The sequence below is a fragment of the Channa argus genome, chromosome 12 (assembly GCF_033026475.1).
Source record: "Channa argus isolate prfri chromosome 12, Channa argus male v1.0, whole genome shotgun sequence".
NCBI lineage: Eukaryota > Metazoa > Chordata > Actinopteri > Anabantiformes > Channidae > Channa > Channa argus.
Window position 1 is genome coordinate 21541533 of NC_090208.1, and position 18887 is coordinate 21560419.

Here is an 18887-nt window from a genome sequence, read left to right on the forward strand (position 1 = left end):
GGCGCGTAAATCCAGGTGTGTGACTGCATGTTTCTGGGTGTTTAGCCCTGATAATTACAGCTCAAGGAATAAGTGTTAAGACGTTTATATGCATCTCTTCCTCTTTTTACAGCCCACTGATGTGCGTCTAGCTGAAGCGCTTTACTTTTCCCTTCCCGGTCTTTGATTGATGAAATAAACCAAGGAGCAGAGACAGACAGAGAGAGGCAGATGAATTTATTGAAGCATATAAAAGATGGATGGAGGAAAGGAGACAGAGGAAATGAGAGAGAGAGATATGAGCTGTCAGAGGTTCTTGAATGGCTCCACAGTGTCCACCTGCAAAAATAGGGCTGTTGAGTCCCTGCTGCACAGGCCTGTGAAGAGGTGAAAAGATTCTCTCAGTGATGGTATCAGTGGTTTTTATATTCCCTTGCTCCATTCTGAGTCTGTTAATGAAAGTGAAGTAAATCCCCTACACGTGTCCACACACACACACACACACACACACACACACACACACACACACACACACACACACACACACACACAGCTTCACTCCATTTACTTTAAAAGGTGAAGTCAAAGTGGCGAGTTCAAAGCATTTTTGTGTTATTCAGGTCATTTAGTTGTCACTCTAAAACTTGAAGGAAAGGTGACTACAAGAGGCAGATTTGCAGGTATGCCTGCAAACAAACACCTACCCCCACTTTCTGAACTCTGAGTGCTCTCAACGCTTCTCAAAATGGCAACATAACAGAAGCAAAAAGCCTTTTATAGGCAGAAGGAGTGTGACACACTTGGTAAAAAGTACTTCTTCCTCTCCGGCATCTCAATGATGCAGAGCAGCAAGGATAGTTGGGCTATATATTAAAACCTTAAGAAAAGCTAGATTTTGTGCACTGAATTAAGAATGTGAGAATATAAAAGAGGAGAAACAGGGTGACTGTGAAGTGTAGAAACAAAGAAGAAGAGAGGCTACATCAATCTCCCTCTTCTTGACCAGTCCTTATGGTGTTGGACCAGTCAGTAGCTGAGTGAATACATTACCCAGTTCACCAGTGCCCTCTGGTGCCCCTCGCCCTCCCCTTCTGGAGAGGGAGCGAGGGTTAAAAGAGGGGAACAAACGAATAAAAATGAGAGGAAGCCACAGGAGAACAAAATCAGGAGCTTAGGGAACAAAGAGAACACATTTATCACGTTTGTAGAAGTGTGGTCGTAATAAAAAACTGCAAGGATGTGGATGGAAACCAAAACAGAGGAAGAGGAGACCAGGATTGGTCATGCCAGCCTCAGTCGCCGTGCATTGAAGGGTCTAAGGTTGTTTACAGGAGACATGAAGCACTTGGATGAGTACATGCAAGGTAAAAACACCCTGAAACTTTTTCCCACTTTTACTCTTGAAGTCACTTATAAAATGTAATATATGCCACAACCTTTTCCAAATGGGCTTGAAAAATGCATAATTCATCATGTTTGAGTGGATTTGTAATGTGATTAATGACAAAATGTTTTGAAAAGATCGAGTTCTCAAACACTTGTAATGTGTTAAACCGCCATAATCATAAATAAATGACTCTGAAAGGCTTAAGTTGCCATTAAAATATGCAAATGTAATCATCGCACAACTCCCATGGTGAATGCTGTTTCAGTTTTCCAACAACATAAAATATAATCATCATTAAACTCTCATCTTGAATTCTTTCTAAAACCCTGAATTGGGATCAAACATCCCAACCAAGAAACACATTTGCCTTTGTAGTTGCTATGAAAAATGAAACAAATGAAAATAATAATAATAATTATTTTCCTTCTGTGTCTTCAGACAAGTATTTTGTGCTGCAGCTGGCGATATGGGGCCTGAGAGGGGTGACCAGGGTCATTCTAGCCAACAACCCACTGAGTGGTGCTCTCATTATGGCTGCACTGTGCTGGCAGTCCCCGTGGCAGGGCCTCTTGGGAAGTCTGGGTGTGCTGGCCTCTACACTTACAGCTGTTATCATGGGACAAGACAGGTGGAAGAACACAAACTACAGAAAACAACTACCCAAGAATATGGAAACTCAAAAACCCACATATTTGCTGTATATCTGTCTCTCACTTGAAGGCTGGTTAAGACAGTCTTAAAAATCCGTTGACCAATACAACAGGAGTACAACTGAAGGTTCCATTTAAAATTGAGAATGAGAATAACAGCTCCATGACTGATAGCCCTGCACCCATCGACCCCCACCACCTACAGCAGCAGTTTGTATTTTACTTCCTGTCCGAATATTTAGGCAGTCTGATTGGCCAAAACACAGCATTGGTTTACAGCTTCCAAAATAATTCCAGCTTAATTCCAGAACTACAGCTCCTAATATTTTTAAGTCTGACATGTCACATAAACATAACATCACCCTGGGGCATTTGCTCATTAAACCTCAAGAGTTTGTGTCATTAGGGACAGGAAGAAGCTACACTAATGTGTGTTTTGAACATAAAATCAAAGATTTTTGTGGCATTTCTGGACAACACTGTATTAAAAAAATGTTCTCTTTTGCTTTTCAAAATATCTAACACTTGACAACATTAGAAAAAGGTTTTGTGTGTGTGTGTTTGTGTGTGTGTGTGTGTGTGTGTGTGCGTGCGTGCGTGTGTGCGTGTGTGTATGTGTGTGTATGTGTGTGTAGAACCGAGGTGTCGGGAGGTCATCATGGATTTAACGGCATGTTGGTGTCTCTACTGATGGGTGTGTTTAGCTCAGCTGGAGACTGGTACTGGTGGCTGCTGCTGCCTGTCTGCCTTGGGTCAGCTATGTGGTAAGACACACACACACGCACACACACACACTACTCTCACTGTAGCACAGCAGTCGTGGAAGTTGTCCAGCATCTCCTGGAAACCCATTTAAGATTTTAATTAACCTCATTTGCAACAGCAGTTGTGAGTCACTGTAAGAAACAATCCCTTTTGTCTTCAAAGGAACCAAATTACACTACTGCTAATCAGTTTGTGAATAATAAAACATTTTTCACACATTTCAAGACTTAAAACTAGACAAAATAATATTACATTCAGAGTATAAAACTTCAAAAATTCCCTTCTACAGTGTCTTTCTGTACAGTGGTCTCTCTTCGCTGTTGGACCACTGGGATTTGCCTGTCTCTGTGTTTCCCTTCAACACCATCATCCTCCTCTACCTCCTTTGTACTGGCTCAGATCATCCCTATTTCCCACACCACCCAGCCATACCACCGAGGGCTCTGGTGCCCAATGACACCAAACTGAATGCAGTAGAGGTAAGTAAGCACTTGCATTCATTGGGTTAAAATATACAGCCTCTCAGACATTTAGATGAATTTTAACAGCATCAAGGTCTATACAACTATAAGTCGATGGTACTGTGGTTTCATTATTAGTCATTTTTATGTGCATTTGGTTTTATAATAAAATATATTTTACTGACAAAGACCATTTTTGGGAAAAATATTGAGAATAATGACAATAATGATGATGACAATAATAATATAATTAATAGTCATGCAAATAACTGGAAATCTCAAATAAATACCAGAAAACAATCATGAATAAAACATTATGCTCAGTAAACTGAATTAAAAGGTAAATTTGTTGAGTCAAATAAACATTAAGCAACATCACACCACATGACATGTTTTCCATTGCTTTGTTTTCTGAAATATGTCATATAGCCTGCAAAATATGTGAAAAAAATAAAAATAAATAAACTGAAGGGTGTAACACACCCAGATAAGGCCAAACATTTCTAAGACCAACTCAACCTGTTTTGTATTATTTAACTTTTCACTTAGAGTTTGTTATAGATTAAACTTCACCAAATTGTGTCCCTTCGCCAAATCACTCTCACCTTCTTATCCAATATCCATTCTTGTCCAAGATTGTCGGCAAGCAGCTGAAATATTTTAGTAAGGACAGACTTATTTCATTATTTTATAAGTTGCCACAGTTGTCACCGAGATGCCACCTACAGCTGTAAATAGCAAAATTGATGATTAATACAATTAAAATTGTCTTTAAAATTTGTATCTTTCACACTAAAAGAAAAGTGTATTTAGTTAATAGAGATGTAACTTAAGAGTCAACGGTCTGCATGCTGATGTCTGTGTTGGTTAGGCAGCCACTCTGTAAATTAAAGATTAACACTGAATGGTCACTGATTTCATTCTGCATAGGAAAGTATTGTGGTTAAAATATTTATATGAGCAGATTATTCATACTGCATTGACAATAAATTATCCTCATTTAATTTAGTTTCTAAATTTGTCACATGGGTTCAACAGTTTATACACATTTTAAAATCCTGTTAAATCATGTTAGTTGTAAATATTTAAATGGTTATTTGCAATATTGGCTTTGGTTGTCTTTTACTATAAAGTTTGTTTAGTACTTCCTCAAATTGGAAGTAATGAACACTCTCAGGCTTCATTAGCTTTTTTACATCATCAGCATTTGAATAGGTAAGCTGCCATCATGAGGGTGTGTGTCAAACTAAAATTTGAACAGAGGCAGCTCATTATCACAACACATGATGACAGCAACAGGTGGAGATCATCTACGGTCGTAAAGGGAAATATTCGAATTGACAGGACATATGATGAAGCACAAGCTGAAAAACGCATAAAAAAGACCTTAAAAGGTGAATTAAGGCCAGAGTTATCCTGTAAGTCTGCTATGAGGCAGCCTATTCTCCAGAATGGGCACGTAACTGATAGGAGCACAATATGCACAGGATCAGCCAGCGATGACTCACCAGTTACTTAGCAACAGTCAGTGATGGAGCTCCCGTTAGGAAATGATAATCAGCGAAAACTGCTTTAATTAATAGTCCTGATGATTGAAATCCATAGTGTAGGTGAAGATATTGCATTTGAGAGCAAGTCTTTAATATTGCGTTTCCTTTCTGTTAATAGATTGTGTATAATATTTTTACAGATTATGAACATTGTTGTTTGGGTTTAATTATCATGACTGCTATGGAGGGTTCATGGAAGAATATGTTAAAGTGGACTTTTTAGGCAATTTTATTTTGGTAAACCCGGAGAAGTCAATAGAGGATTGCTACTGAAAATGAATTTATTAAAAAGTTAGCTAATACATATTGTGCCCTGTAAACAAATTTTTTTTCTACTTACTGAATTCAAATAAAATTCATTCGCTTTCTGTTGCTTTTCACAAGACTTTGGAGAAAAAAATCCAGACTGTCACCACCTGCTGTGGTCGGCTTTTGATCTCTGAGAGCCAGTTGCTATTTCTGAACTTCAATACTGAGTGAATTAAAATCTCCAGGCAGATTGTGTGAGCCAGAAACACAAAAGATTCTACCAAATGGAATGAACGAAGAGTTTTTCTTGTCAGTACTTGTTTTTATATATTGTCTGCATACAGTTTAATATCACGTTTTCATTATGCGGACATCAATGACACACGTTCATTCAAAATTCAAAATGATTGCTGATTGGAGTAAATCCACTCTAATGTGTATGTGAATATGGGATTTGTATTCATCAGGTGCCCAGACATCTGATTTCATATGAATATTAATGTTGCTCTTTGTCTAATGGATGTGTAAATAGGATATTTGTTTTGCTAACACATTTGCCTATTTAACTTGATAGGAAGATAATATAGATCCATGTTGTGTTTCACTGCCCCAAATTAAGACAATTAAAGTTAATACATTCACCACATTTAATTCATCAATGTCCAGTACAACTGTGGCTCATCCTTTTATACCATTTATATCATAGACACTATGAAGACCTGTAGGAGGACCTCCGTCTGTCAGACAACAATGACTTAAGCTGGTGGATTTATTTAGCTCATGGTCTGTTTTTGAAGAGCACTGAGAGCCAGGAGTGTAGAAGGATGTTGTATTTGTGGATTTCTGCACAAACTAACTGTGAAGTTGTCTAAACTATATTAGCTCCGCTGTCTAACCCTTTTCTGCGCTGTAAGGTGACCTGCATATAGAATTTGGATTTACACCTGATTCTATTAACAAGCATCACGCCTGCTACCCTAGGATGTCACTCACCATGAATAATTACTTAACACAAGTTACAGCCTCCCTTTCAAATACTTCTCCTCTCACTCTATTTCAGTCTCTGTCTTCCTTCCTTGCTTCAGTTTCTTTTTTTTAAACTGTTCCACATACTCCGTCCATTTTCTCACCATGTATGCGCTCTTGCTTTGCAAATGCTGTCTCTTTCATTTCATAAATTCCCTTTGGTTTGTTTTTAGAAAGATCTTAAACCTCTAAATCCATCGTTTTTCTTACTGCTTCTCTTCTCCCCAGTCACCCTCTATTTCCCTGCTCTGCTATGCAAATCTCCCTTCTCCATCTACCACTTTTTTCATTCCTCTCCACCCTCTTTTTGTCCCTGTCTTTTTTTGATTCCCTTTTCCTCTCAGTTCACGTAGCTCAATTTACAACAGATTTAGAGCTATATTCTCAAGGACATCATAAGTCTTTTTTTTTCCAGCTCTACTCTGTGTGAAACAATCTCATCCCATGACTCTCATATTTCTTTTTCCTCCTCTTCTCTCTTACCTTTCCATTCCCCTTGCTTCTCTATTTCTTCTTCTTGTTTCTCCACCCATTTCCATTTCCTCCTTCCTTGCCTCTTCCTCTCAGCTTTTCTCTGGTTGTCTCTGCAGAGATGGCGATGACGTTGGACCTATTTATATACTGTACAAAGCGAGCTCTGGCAGCACTACAGTGACAGCGTATTGATTCTTACAGCAAACAAATATAAACATGCTTACACACATGTACACACCCACAGGAAGTTGTGTGGCAGCAGTATAATTAAAGACTTGTACATAAATTTCAGTGACAGGTAGATGCACCCATCACATTGCCATGGAAACGCTTCACTTGCAGCATATACGCATGCAATGTGTATGTGATCTTGGTAAAGAAAAGATGTGATTTTGAGCAAGCCTTGTGTGATGTTGTTGTGTTTCTGTGTTGCTCTTGAAATTCTATAACCTCTATTTTATTTAATAGAATTTTTTAAAAATGCATATTTTTGAGGTGTAAAACTAACCTGCTGCTTCTACTTCTCTACCCAGGTCATACGTGGCATCCCCCTTGGTGTAGGTCAGATATTCGTCTGTGGAGCCCTGGGGCCCTCTCTTCTAATTCTGGGAGCTGTTCTGCTTTACTCCCCCCTGCTGGCCATCCATGCTCTGCTGGGATCAGCAGTTGGAACACTGGCTGGTGAGTTTCAGCCATCATTATTACACTTTTTAAATATCATCACAGCTTTGGAGAATTGCAACCCCGAGCTTATACCAAAGCTATAGTAGGTGTTTATCAGGTAAACATGTCTATCTCTGAGAACTGACAAGGGACTTATTAATATATTAACAGACATCAACAAGTGCTCTTGCCTGTTGATGTTGTTTGTCCCTAACACCTCATGCAACCAACAGAGCTATTAGTGAGAAAACTCAGTTTTGTTTTGTCTCTGTGTGTGTGTGCTTGTGTGTGCGTGTGTGTCTGTGTGTGTGTGTGTGTGTGTGTGTCCGTGTGTGTGTATGTGTGTGTGTGTGTGTTTTTAACTAATCTGGGTTAAATTTTTGCATTGAATTAGAGTCAACTATTCAACCTTTAATCTGTCTCATGTAAATTGAGGTACAGGGTGACTGTAGGCTATCCCAGGTGACAAGAGAGGTTGTAAAAACTGTACAGACCCTGATTGGGGGGGGTAGATATGTAAATAGATAGTCATCTACTCTTATATTTATGTAATTAATTTAGCCTGGACTGTCTTTGGACTGTGAAACAAAACCAGAGTACCTAGAAGAGACCCATGCAAGCATTAGAGGAACTTCAAACTCCAGTGTGTGTCTCAGGTAGTGGTTCCTACTGACAGATGTCAACAACAAGTCATATTACTGGGGTGCATGCAGCACTGACCTGGACAGGAAGAGACTGAACGAGGTGGAAAGGAGGGCCAGCTCTTTTTCTGGGCTGCCCACTGGACTCCCTGGAGGAGGTGGGTGAGAGGAGGATGTTAGCCAAGCTGACATCCATTATAAACAATACCTCTCACCCGCTGGATGAGACAGTGGAGGCGCAGTGCATCTCCTTTAGGTAGGAACCACTAAATGAGATGTGCAGCGATAACTCATGATAGCGTTTTCCTTTTCATTCTTACAGTTGTAAGAATGTACAACTCAACAGTTCAGATGAATATTTCTGCTAATGCTTGATTACTGTATTGAAATCAACTGCAACATACAGTCATACTATATGATTGTATGTTGCACTCTTCGATAGTTTAAAAATGTTTTGCACTGTATACCGTTCTGTGAGCTACTTAAGGAGTGAATTTCCTGGCTGTGGGATCAATAAAGCTTGATATTATCTAATCTTATATTTGTCATATTGGTATTGTCATCTCGAAAAGCCCGTCCAAGCCCTCAGATACAGCTTTTGTGAGGTTTCTAGGCATCATTTGATGATATCATAGATGCATTTGCTGCAAGGAAGTCTGACAAGGAAGTCCAGATATGTACAATTTTAAATGAGACCTAGCAGACGCTAAGATTTTAGTGCTACATTATAGTTTTATGTTGTCTTGTTTGCACATTCTGCTTCTATGAGGCCCTTTGTTACTAAATACAAGTACAAAGTATTCACTGATGATAGCACCATTTTCTATTTATGTTGTTGAAAATATAAGGAAAAAAATATGCAGTGTCACTGGGAGAAACTCTGAATTAAACACACACAACTTTTATATTCTGTTTTTATATTACATTGCACTTGTTTTGTGTTGTTTAAACATAGCTATGACCATAAATGTTTCCCTTAGTTGACAGAATAAACTTTCCATTTAAGAAACCATGAGTCAAGACCTCAAATAAACTGCAGGCTTAGCTGTCTGCATTGCAAATGTTTAATTATGGAATGATATAAGAAGGTTTAAGCTGGGAAAGGTTTATGAATCACCAGCATACATAAATATTCAACTGTAAAACAGGCAGCAGTAGCCTGAGGGCTCTGAAAGACAAACAGCAATTAGCCAGGGTGCTGATAACCACTGGCTTATATACAGGCCTGTGGCTACATGTGCCTTTTCCATCTGACTTACTGCAAATCAATTCAGGAAGACACAGAGGCAGAGAGAGACAAAGAGAAATGACAGGAGTTTAAAAGACTTCAGCCCCCTGCTTCTGTCTGCTGCTATAAGTACAATACAATATCTTAAATAGTTTTTAATCTGTGTGTGCATGTGTGTTTGTAGCTATGAGTCATACCAGACAAACGCACACAAATGCTTATGCAATCTGTAAACACATGCAAAAACTGGCAGGTATATACACACACACTGCTGCAATAAAAACAACAACAGTGTGACAAAAAGGCAATCAAAGATATGTGACTGTAATGAGATTGTGTCTAGGCAACAGAACTGAAACAGCCTGCTGGAGCATGGCGGCTAAACCCACAAGAACAAAATACCAAATAAGGTCTGTATTACAGTCATTTGTGTGTTTCTTTGTTTCCTTTATCCTTTTTTCCTCTATTCCTTTAAATAAGCACAGTAAGGATTTTTCTAGCTTGTAATTCAGGCTTCCACCATTGGCAGTTTCTGGCTTTTCTGTCTTAAAGCATGTTAAAACTTTGCTTGGAAGAATGCAAAGAAAATGTTAATTATCACTCTTGTTGGTGGTCATCACATCTGCACATTTGTTGGATTTGTTCTGTAAGATGGTGAACTGCCTGCCCTGGATAAATGTAGATGCACTAACACACACCCACACACAGAAACAAATGAAGTCACAGTACACAGTTTTTGTACACAGAGAGTTAAGGGTGTGAATAAATGCTACAAGGTCAGATTCAAAACTTAATCCTCTCTAACAGAGAAGCAGAAGCAGAAAAGAAGGCTCATTTTCAGTTGACAAAGAAGAAACGGTCAGATAGAGATAAAAAGAAGAGAAGGAAGGAAAGGGGCATAAATTGTCCGTTGGAAAAAGAAGAAGAGAAAGATGCTAATAAATGCAGCAAAGAAGAAAAGTGGATTTCCTACATGATCAATAAATCTAAAAATGTGTGTGTGTTTGTGTGTGTGTGTGTGTGTGTGTGTTTGTGTGTGCGTGCGTGTGAGAGAGAGAGAGAGAGATAGCTGATAGCTGTTCACAAAATCCTGCTAATACCATGCATACAATAGTTTCCCATAGTGTCTGAGATGAATGTGATGATATGGCCTGTGTGGTTAACAGTGATCATCATCAGCATCTTGTTCATTATTAGCTTTATCCTTACCTTAATGGTAGTCTTCCTCATTCATTTATTATTATCATTAGTAATCTCTACTGTATATTATAATCACCATTTTTATGATGTTCAGTAGTGCTATCTTCATTGTTGTTGTTCACCACTGCTTACTCATCCATCTTCACCTTTTGTGCTGTTGTCATCCACTTAATCTATTCTTTATTTCAAGGATGAAGCTGAAGTGGGAGACCAAATGCAGGCAGACAGTAAAGGTTTAGAGACATGTGGACATTTAGCATGAGGAATCCATGAGTAATCAGCCTCCTCACCTCTTAATGGCTACTTTGTCTCATTCCTACTTTGAGAGGGAATGGAAATGATGGAGTGATACTGGTAGGCCGAGTGTGAGGCCATATTTAGAACTGTCACTCAAAACATCCGGGTTGAAACGATTCCCATAAGGGGCTTCCAGATGTGGAGATTAAGGGCTGTAAGTAGGCCGGCGGCAGAGAATAATTGCTAAAAGGCTTCAGAGTGTGATCAGAATCAAGGGGTGAGACAAAGTCAGGCTGTCAGTGAAGTCAGCTCAGGTTCTCAGTGAAGTTCTTGCCTTAATTAAGTAGCTTTATGAAGATATATACAGGCAGGAAACTCACAAGCTCTTAACAACGGGTATGTATCATCTGACATGCAAGCAGAGAAAGAAGCCGTGGACTCTGCTGCCCAGGAATAGATAATTTTTTCAGGAGGAGTATGATGTTTGTTTATGACCTGTATTTAATCACAGTGTCAAATTGTGTAGGGATGTTTACCTGAGACAAACTAGAGAGGACACTGTAAGGGCTAAGCTCACTTTTCAATTTTATTTTCGCAGCTGAGTTATTTCCTTAAATAATACTGTAACTGCAGCCAGAGCTCTGGGTGTTACATAACACAACTGAGAATTTACTGCAAATGTCTGAACTGAACAGTTTGAACTGTTTATTTAGAAAGTTAGATGCTGTGCTCTGGGCTTTGAGGCTCAGATTTTTTAGTTCGCTCCCGGTCCCAAATGAAATGTTCTTTTTTCCTATAGTGTGGGACTGAGGTTAATATTTGAGGCACTGGATAAGTTACTATGAAATGAGGATGAAATGAGGCAATTAGATGAAGAAATGGTGGAAACACTTCTCACATACAAAGCAATAGAACATTTAGATGCTTCCTGGACAGCAACTAACAGCTCCTTACAGCTCATGGCACCAATGTCTGGACTGTGCTAACAAATGAGCACACATACAGAGCAATCCATTTAGCTCCACCCGCAAACAGTTTTCCCTTGAAGGCTTTAAAGGGCACGATGATGGATTCACCAGCTGAATGAAGAGCAAACTTGGCCATTACCTGCCAACATAGTTCATTTCATTTGTTCAGTCCATCCTATTATCCCTTCCTCCATTACGGCTGCAGTCGGTCACTATGAAGTGATGCAAAAGATGAGGGGAGAGGAGAGGAGAGGAGAGGAGAGGAGAGGAGAGGAGAGGAGAGGAGAGGAGAGGAGAGGAGAGGAGAGGAGAGGTGAGGAGAGGAGAGGAGAAATTTGTTTTTAATATTATAAGAGCTGTCTGACTCATGCTATTAGCATAGAAAACATCATGACAGTGAGAGTGATTCACACACACACACACACACTCACACACATATAGTAGAAAACCAGTAAAATATTTAATATCCTCTGGGGCCTCCCTCCCACAGAACCATTACTCTTTAATGACACCCTTGTGTGGGCAGGGAACAAAGAGAGCACAGGGATGTGATGAAGGCAGCAAGGAAACAGGGAGAGGAACAAGGGTGGTACTGTGATGGACAAACAAAGGGAAATAGTGATAATCAACAACAGGAAGACTGAGAGGATAATGGAGTGAAGAATAAAACAGAGACAAAATGAGCATTTAAAGACGGCAGAGCAAGGAAAGAGGTCGTGGATGGAGAGTTGCCCAGCAGACACACAGATTAAGGAGGCAGCGTGGGGCGTGGTCAGTCAGAACTGCTACAGAAGAGCTTCCAAAATGTACAGCAACTGCTGATGAACTCTTTTTGGAGCATTGCTCTTTTTGCAGCATTAAAACATATGCAAGGATTCTGTGAAATTATGTAAAATGATGTCAATTTAAAAAAAAAAAGAGTCACTATGTTGAGACTGCAGGGAGCAAAAGACAATTCTTTCCCAATTCTATTTCACTCAGTAGCACATTCAGCTGTCTGCATGGTTTTGTGAATAAAACATAGGGATACAAGAGAGATCCTTCTTCTGCACACACAGACAGTGTTCAGTAATTTATAATGATAGTATTCTTACTCAACAAGGTAAAAATACACAATCCCTGCTCTAATCACTCCATGTTCCCACGAACAAAAGGACTGTTGACTGTAAAGTACAGATCAAGGGAAAATCAGTTTAAAGCTGAGTCCTTTCTACGGCTGAATAGAGCTATCAGATTGGTTTGGGTGGGGCCACAGGACAGATGGACTGATTTTACACACACACACACACACGCGCACACACACACACACACACAGAGATGAGAGAGCTTATAATATGCAGTTCAATGAGGCTGTGTCAGGGGGGAGTAGATTTAATGTTTTAGCCACTGCAGGAGTGTGACTGAGATATCAATAGCTATAAAATTTTGCCCCTCTCGATGTATCAAACTGACTTTGATGATTCCATGATGCATTTATGGCACAATCTTGAAGTTTACGTTTGTGATTTTGAATAAAATATCTTGACAACTACAGTGTGTAATGAACTGTCATGAGGCACATTCACGTCTACCTCAGGATGGACTGCAATCATTTTGGTGATGCCTCAGCTCTTCATCTCACATCTTCATTAGGGAAACTCTTAATTTGTCCAAATCTTTAGTTAATGCTCAAATATTTCATTAGGATGGCACAACATTATAGCTGATTGGCATGTGTCCATTAGCATGGTCCTCTTACAGTAGCACGTAGTCATCTCACCGAGTAACTAGTGTGGCTGTTGACACTGATATTATTGGTGGCTGAGTGTTGAGTGGTGCAGGAGGGGGAGGTTTTGTCTTGGTTTTTGCTTCCCATTTTATCAACAAAGAGAAACGTTTTCAGATTAACATCAAGAATTTTCAAGAAAGTGACTTAAGTAAGATACAAATGTTAAACAATTCAAGAATGCCAGGCACTATAGTGCTGATTCTGAATGGAGCCTGCTGATCTATGTAGCTGAGTTCTGTAGCCCTGCTCTTTCTGATGTCACCTTGACATTATTGCTACTTTCCCCCACATATGGGTATAAAGTGGCTGCAGCTAAATGATGGCAGAGAAAAAGATTGATGCTTCTGGCCTCGCCAAAATGTACGTGGGTCAACGTGCCATGTGTGCAGTCTACTTGTAGCTTCAGCAGCAAAGTGGGCTGTTTGTGCAATGTTGACATGTGTCAGGTGTGAGATACTGACCTGGTGCTCATCCACCCGCACTGCATCAATACTCTGCAATAGCACTAGACAAGGAGACTGTCCAATAAAAAGTCCATATATTGATATTATGGTTGTGGTACTATGCAGACAGATGTTCTTTATTGCATAATTGATCATTGATGTTACTATGCAAAATAAAGTCAAGAGCAGTGTGACAACCAAGTAAGAATTTCTCAGTCCTCTGTGATTCATCTCCATCCAAAATCTCCTCTTCTTAATAGTTCTACAGTGTCTTTGAAATAAAATAATTGAAAACAATTAGATTTTTGTCTAATTCCAGCTCAGTGGAGAGAAGCAGGCTCCTTGGCATCCCCCCTTCTTGGCCCAGCCCTGGACTCACCATAATCAAATGACTATTGTCTTAAAACACACAGTCTATTCCAAACTGGAAACGTCCTTCATTCATTAGACACGTGGTCCCATCAGTAATTGTTTCCTTAGTGCTGCATCATATCCTGTGGAAAAAGACATTTCCTTATTAGGTTACATGCAAATTAAGTATTGCACTGAGGGTAACCATACAAGAGTATGTCTGTAGCACCACCATATGGGTAAATCTAGTACTGTAGACCCAACAGGACACAATTCTTATATGTGTTTTTTATGTATTCTGCCTGAGCATTGTCCAATTCTACTGAAAGTAGTGTGTGGCTTTTTGTAATCAGACTTATAAAGATGTAAGATGATGATTTTTCACACACACACTGTGTGTATGTCTGGCAGGTTTATCCATGGCTGTGAATCATGGATATCTGTACTCAGGTCTGTCTGGGTTTAATGGTGCTCTGGCCTGCATGACTATTGGAGGACTCTGCTTCACTTTCAACTGGAAGACCCACCTCTTTGCTATTGCCAGCGGTAACTCAAACACACACAAAATGCACACAGATAAGCACAGTCACAGCTTCTATTTATTGATCGAAGTACATGAGGTCAGTATTAATATGCTAACAATGGTGTAAAGCTTTAACAGGTTTGATTAACAATAGATGTAAAACTTAATTTAAAATGAATACATCAGTTCACCAGCCAAAACAAAACTGGCCACATTGTCTGACATACTGACTGTTTATTTATTAAATGATTGTTAATTTACATATCTTTCAACACTGGGGTAAACCTAACACTGGACAGCACTACATTGTTCTTGATACTGTAATTTCATCATGTATCACATCCTTCATCCTTCTTCCATTTAGTCTTTGGCCTAATACTTTTGATTTCCCCAGAAACTATCTGCACTCCACATCACAGTTCAAAGTTTTTTACTCATCATATATAAAATATTACATTTTATATTATAGTTCTGCTAATTTTGCTGGTGTCATTGTTTTTGTCATTGCTGGACTCAGTCAGTGGAGGGCAACCTTCAAGCTCCATCACTGTGCTCTGTCCATGGTGCTGAAACAGCCAACTGGAATATTTATCATTCTTTTTTTTTTCTCTTAATCAGAACACTTTCACTCTCTGTTAAAAGAATTCTTTCTTTTAACAGTTTTGTTTAGTCCAATTGAACTGAACAGGCACATTAGGCATTAAATGCAACAAAATGAAAAACAAAATGGACAAGGTGAAAGGTTGAGAGGAATGTCCAATCCTCAACCTTTTGTCTTTACACTTCAAAGAGGTTTGTTTTTAACTTCATTGTGTTAAATTTTCATATTTCGTGCACATTTGGTGAAAGTACATTTTAGGTTTTACACTTTTTTCCAAACATTATGGGAATTTTAATGCCTCACATTTAGAATTTTTTTGTCCAAACCTTTGAGTCACCAAAATCCTACTTCCTGCATCAATGTTACTTTACTGAGTAAATCACCAACTCATTCTTCTGTTGAATCCATCATGAAATTGACTCTTTTCTTATAAATTGTGAGGTGTGTGGAGACAAACTCAGCTGCTCTTCTAAAAATAACTAGTATGGAAATATAACATCTTAGCTCATTCAGCCTACTCCTTTTACTCTACATCCCTTTGTGTATATCTGTTTGTCACAACATTTCTTTACATCGTTTTGTGATGTCTGTCTGCTGAATGGCTCTAAATGCTGAGAAATAGATAATAATTCTGACATTTTTCGAACTCATGATTGATTTAATTAATCTATTTAACCTCACCATTTACATTTGTATTCACAAAACTGACAAAGTAGGCACACATGCACATATCTGAAATTGCAGCTGGAGCACTGTGGACACTGATGTTGGCCATTCTGACTAATCTGTCCACATTAGGTAAATTGGTCTTAATTGGAAATTTCAGTGTTTTCTACTATGAGCCAAAATAAACCAGCAACCCAGGGAGCGATACAGAGTGAGTGTGAGGAGGATATATTTAGCCAAAATCTCTTCTCATCTGCCCGCAGCCTTCATCTCTGCATATGTTGGCATCGCTCTGGGCAATCTACTGGGAACTGTAAGTACACACACTTTAAGCCATGTGTGCAAAGGGCAGCAACACTAAGAAAGCATTCAACATTTTCCAGGCAGAGAGCGATTAGGAAATCTTAACTTGACCTTTTCAAACAAGGTCTGCTCCACTTGTGACCTCTTGTGATCAAAAGATATAATTTGTTTCTACACTACCCCCAGATATGAACAATTTTATGCTTTGCCAAAGAAATCAATAATTTTTTTTTAACACCGGTGTTGATTTAATTAGCACTCTCTAATGCAAGATGTAGAACACTGCAGGTACAATGTTGTTACCATACAGAAGATTTTTCTGCATATTGTTTCCATCTACTTGTCCCCCACATATCAAACACAAAATAATATACATTTTTCAGAAGCACATAAAACTAAGGCACGCCTAAAATGAACAATGATAAAAGGAGCCTTTATGTCTTAGGCTTTTAGTTGCTGTCATGCTGTACTGCGTTGTGGGTTGAAAATTGCAGATTGCCACCTTAGAATGAAAGCTTTGTTAATTAGTGAATTGTCTCATTAGTTATAGTATTTAATTTACAGGAGAACTAAACAGGGAAGCAGTTATTACTGCAAAAACATGCATGTACATCTCTCTACTTTAATCTACAGGTGGGTCTACCTGTATCCAGCTGGGCAGCTACTCTCACAACCACACTCATGTTGCTACTGACCGGTAGTCTAGCAGCATACCGCATCCCAACTGCTCAGGTTATGGCCCCTGAACACAATCTGCGTTCTCACAGACATTGTGACGCTGGAAGAACTAGAGAGAAGGAGAGCACTGATGTGTAGTGCCAAGCCAAACACACACATAGAAAAATGTATCAGTAGAACTCCTGAATTAGACAGTGCATGGCAAAACATATTATTATTTTTAAATGCTTCAAATGCAATATATATATATATATATATATATATATATATATATATATATATATATATATATATATATATATATATATATATATATATATATATATATATATATATATATATATATATATATATATCACAATTGTGTCAGTATACATTTTGTCCACAAGGTGGCACTTTCTGGTCAGCAAATCACGCAGTGATTATCTGAGTTTTGGTACTAAAACTTGAAATGTTTACAATGTTTTTCAATCTGTGTTATTACAGCAAATGTTTTCCAGATTTCTCAGAGTTTTTTATAGTACTGTTATTTTCTACAAATACTGGCTGAAAAAACCCAAAGCATAGCCAAGTCAAAAGGGAAAGAAAATGTCTTTTTATTGGCATGAAATCAACAAAGTCAGTTCAATAAAATTGTTTGTCTTTAAAATGACAGTTTTACTGTTATCAATAGAAACACAGACCAGACTGGATTCTACAGAAATAATTGCTAACCCCCTTATTACCCTGCATAGACATAATACAAAGCACTCCACGTGAATTCATTGTTAAAACAAACTGTACATGTACCTCAGTGCAGGCAAACACTCAATAAATACACACAGTCGACAACAGGAAATGTGTTACAGAGGTGGAAGGAGCGGTCAGCTGCTCAAGCATGGAGTTTGAAGGCAACTGTTATTATTACTATTCTTATTCTTCGTCTTATTATTATTATTGTTGTTTTTCATATTATTACACAATTATGATGTGGTTTGTCAATTTGACTAGTTTTAGTCTTATTTTTGTCTGTGTACATTATTTTTTATTTTCACCATTCCACACTTATTCCTAACCACACACATTCACACCCACATTTGATGTAGTGGTGCTTTAGTGTTAGAAAAATGTCTTTTTTATAAGTGACAACCTTCTGCAGCAAACATTGACACTATTTCTAGAACTGTCTTTATATCATGCATTTCTGTTCTGGGACTGGAGACTTTTATCATGACCATGGCGATACGGCTGGTAACAAAGAAACATATACCGATCAGCCACAGCATTCATACCACCTGGTGGTTTTAAAGTTGTGGCTAATTTGTGTGCAAAAGTGCCTTTTAGTCTACAATTACCAAGAATCCTAATAAAAAAAGAAGAAAAAATCTAAAGTAGAAATATAAATACTTGCACAAACAGTAGTTGTGTCCTAAGCTGCATTACAAAAAATGAACATTCATAGTTCTACATACTTTCACTTTGATTGTGAGTGCTGTTGTGCTTCTTTTAGCATGCCTCTGCTCTGTACGTGTGCATGTGTGTATGCTTGATGTGTGTGCAAATTGCAAAGGCAGAATGACACAGCTGATATATTTAGAACACACTCACACGCACATACACCTCACACAAGGTACACACACATATAAGAGGTATTTATGTCCAATCGTAAGTCCAAATAATTGTAAACTTTAGGTGTGTGTATGTACTTTATGTGTCTCATATGTCTGCATGAGTTGTCATGCACAAAAATCTAAGATTGTTGTTTCTTTTGCATTTCTAAGGAATTTGCATGCATTGCATTTTCTATTATCACTAATATTCCTAAGACATTATGGCTATGACAACTGAGAAAAGTCCAATAAAAAAATCTTTATTAATGTTGCCGTGTTAGAGCATTCCATTGAAATTATAATTGTATGTTTATGGTCGTTTCTGTATATTTACTTTCTGTAATTTCTACTCTGTGAACAGCCACACAATGGTTTTTTCTTCATGCAAGTAAACATTCATCTAATGTAAGCAAGTGTAAACAGTGATGTCATGCCTGGGTTTGGTCTGGTGTTGGCAGACTGTTTAACCAACAGAGCAGGAGCTAGA

General features: G+C 38.5%; 1 protein-coding gene across 1 annotated transcript; it reads left to right on the forward strand.

The window, feature by feature from the left end:
- The first annotated feature begins 904 nt into the window (after positions 1-904).
- si:dkey-183c6.7 (urea transporter 1) lies at positions 905-17010 on the forward strand. Its single transcript, XM_067524221.1, has 8 exons — positions 905-1343; positions 1805-1994; positions 2652-2780; positions 3071-3260; positions 7075-7222; positions 14452-14586; positions 16094-16143; positions 16767-17010. The coding sequence occupies exons 1-8, from the start codon at positions 1217-1219 to the stop codon at positions 16947-16949; spliced, it is 1152 nt and encodes a 383-aa protein (XP_067380322.1). The 5' UTR covers positions 905-1216; the 3' UTR covers positions 16950-17010.
- The last annotated feature ends 1877 nt before the right edge of the window (positions 17011-18887 follow it).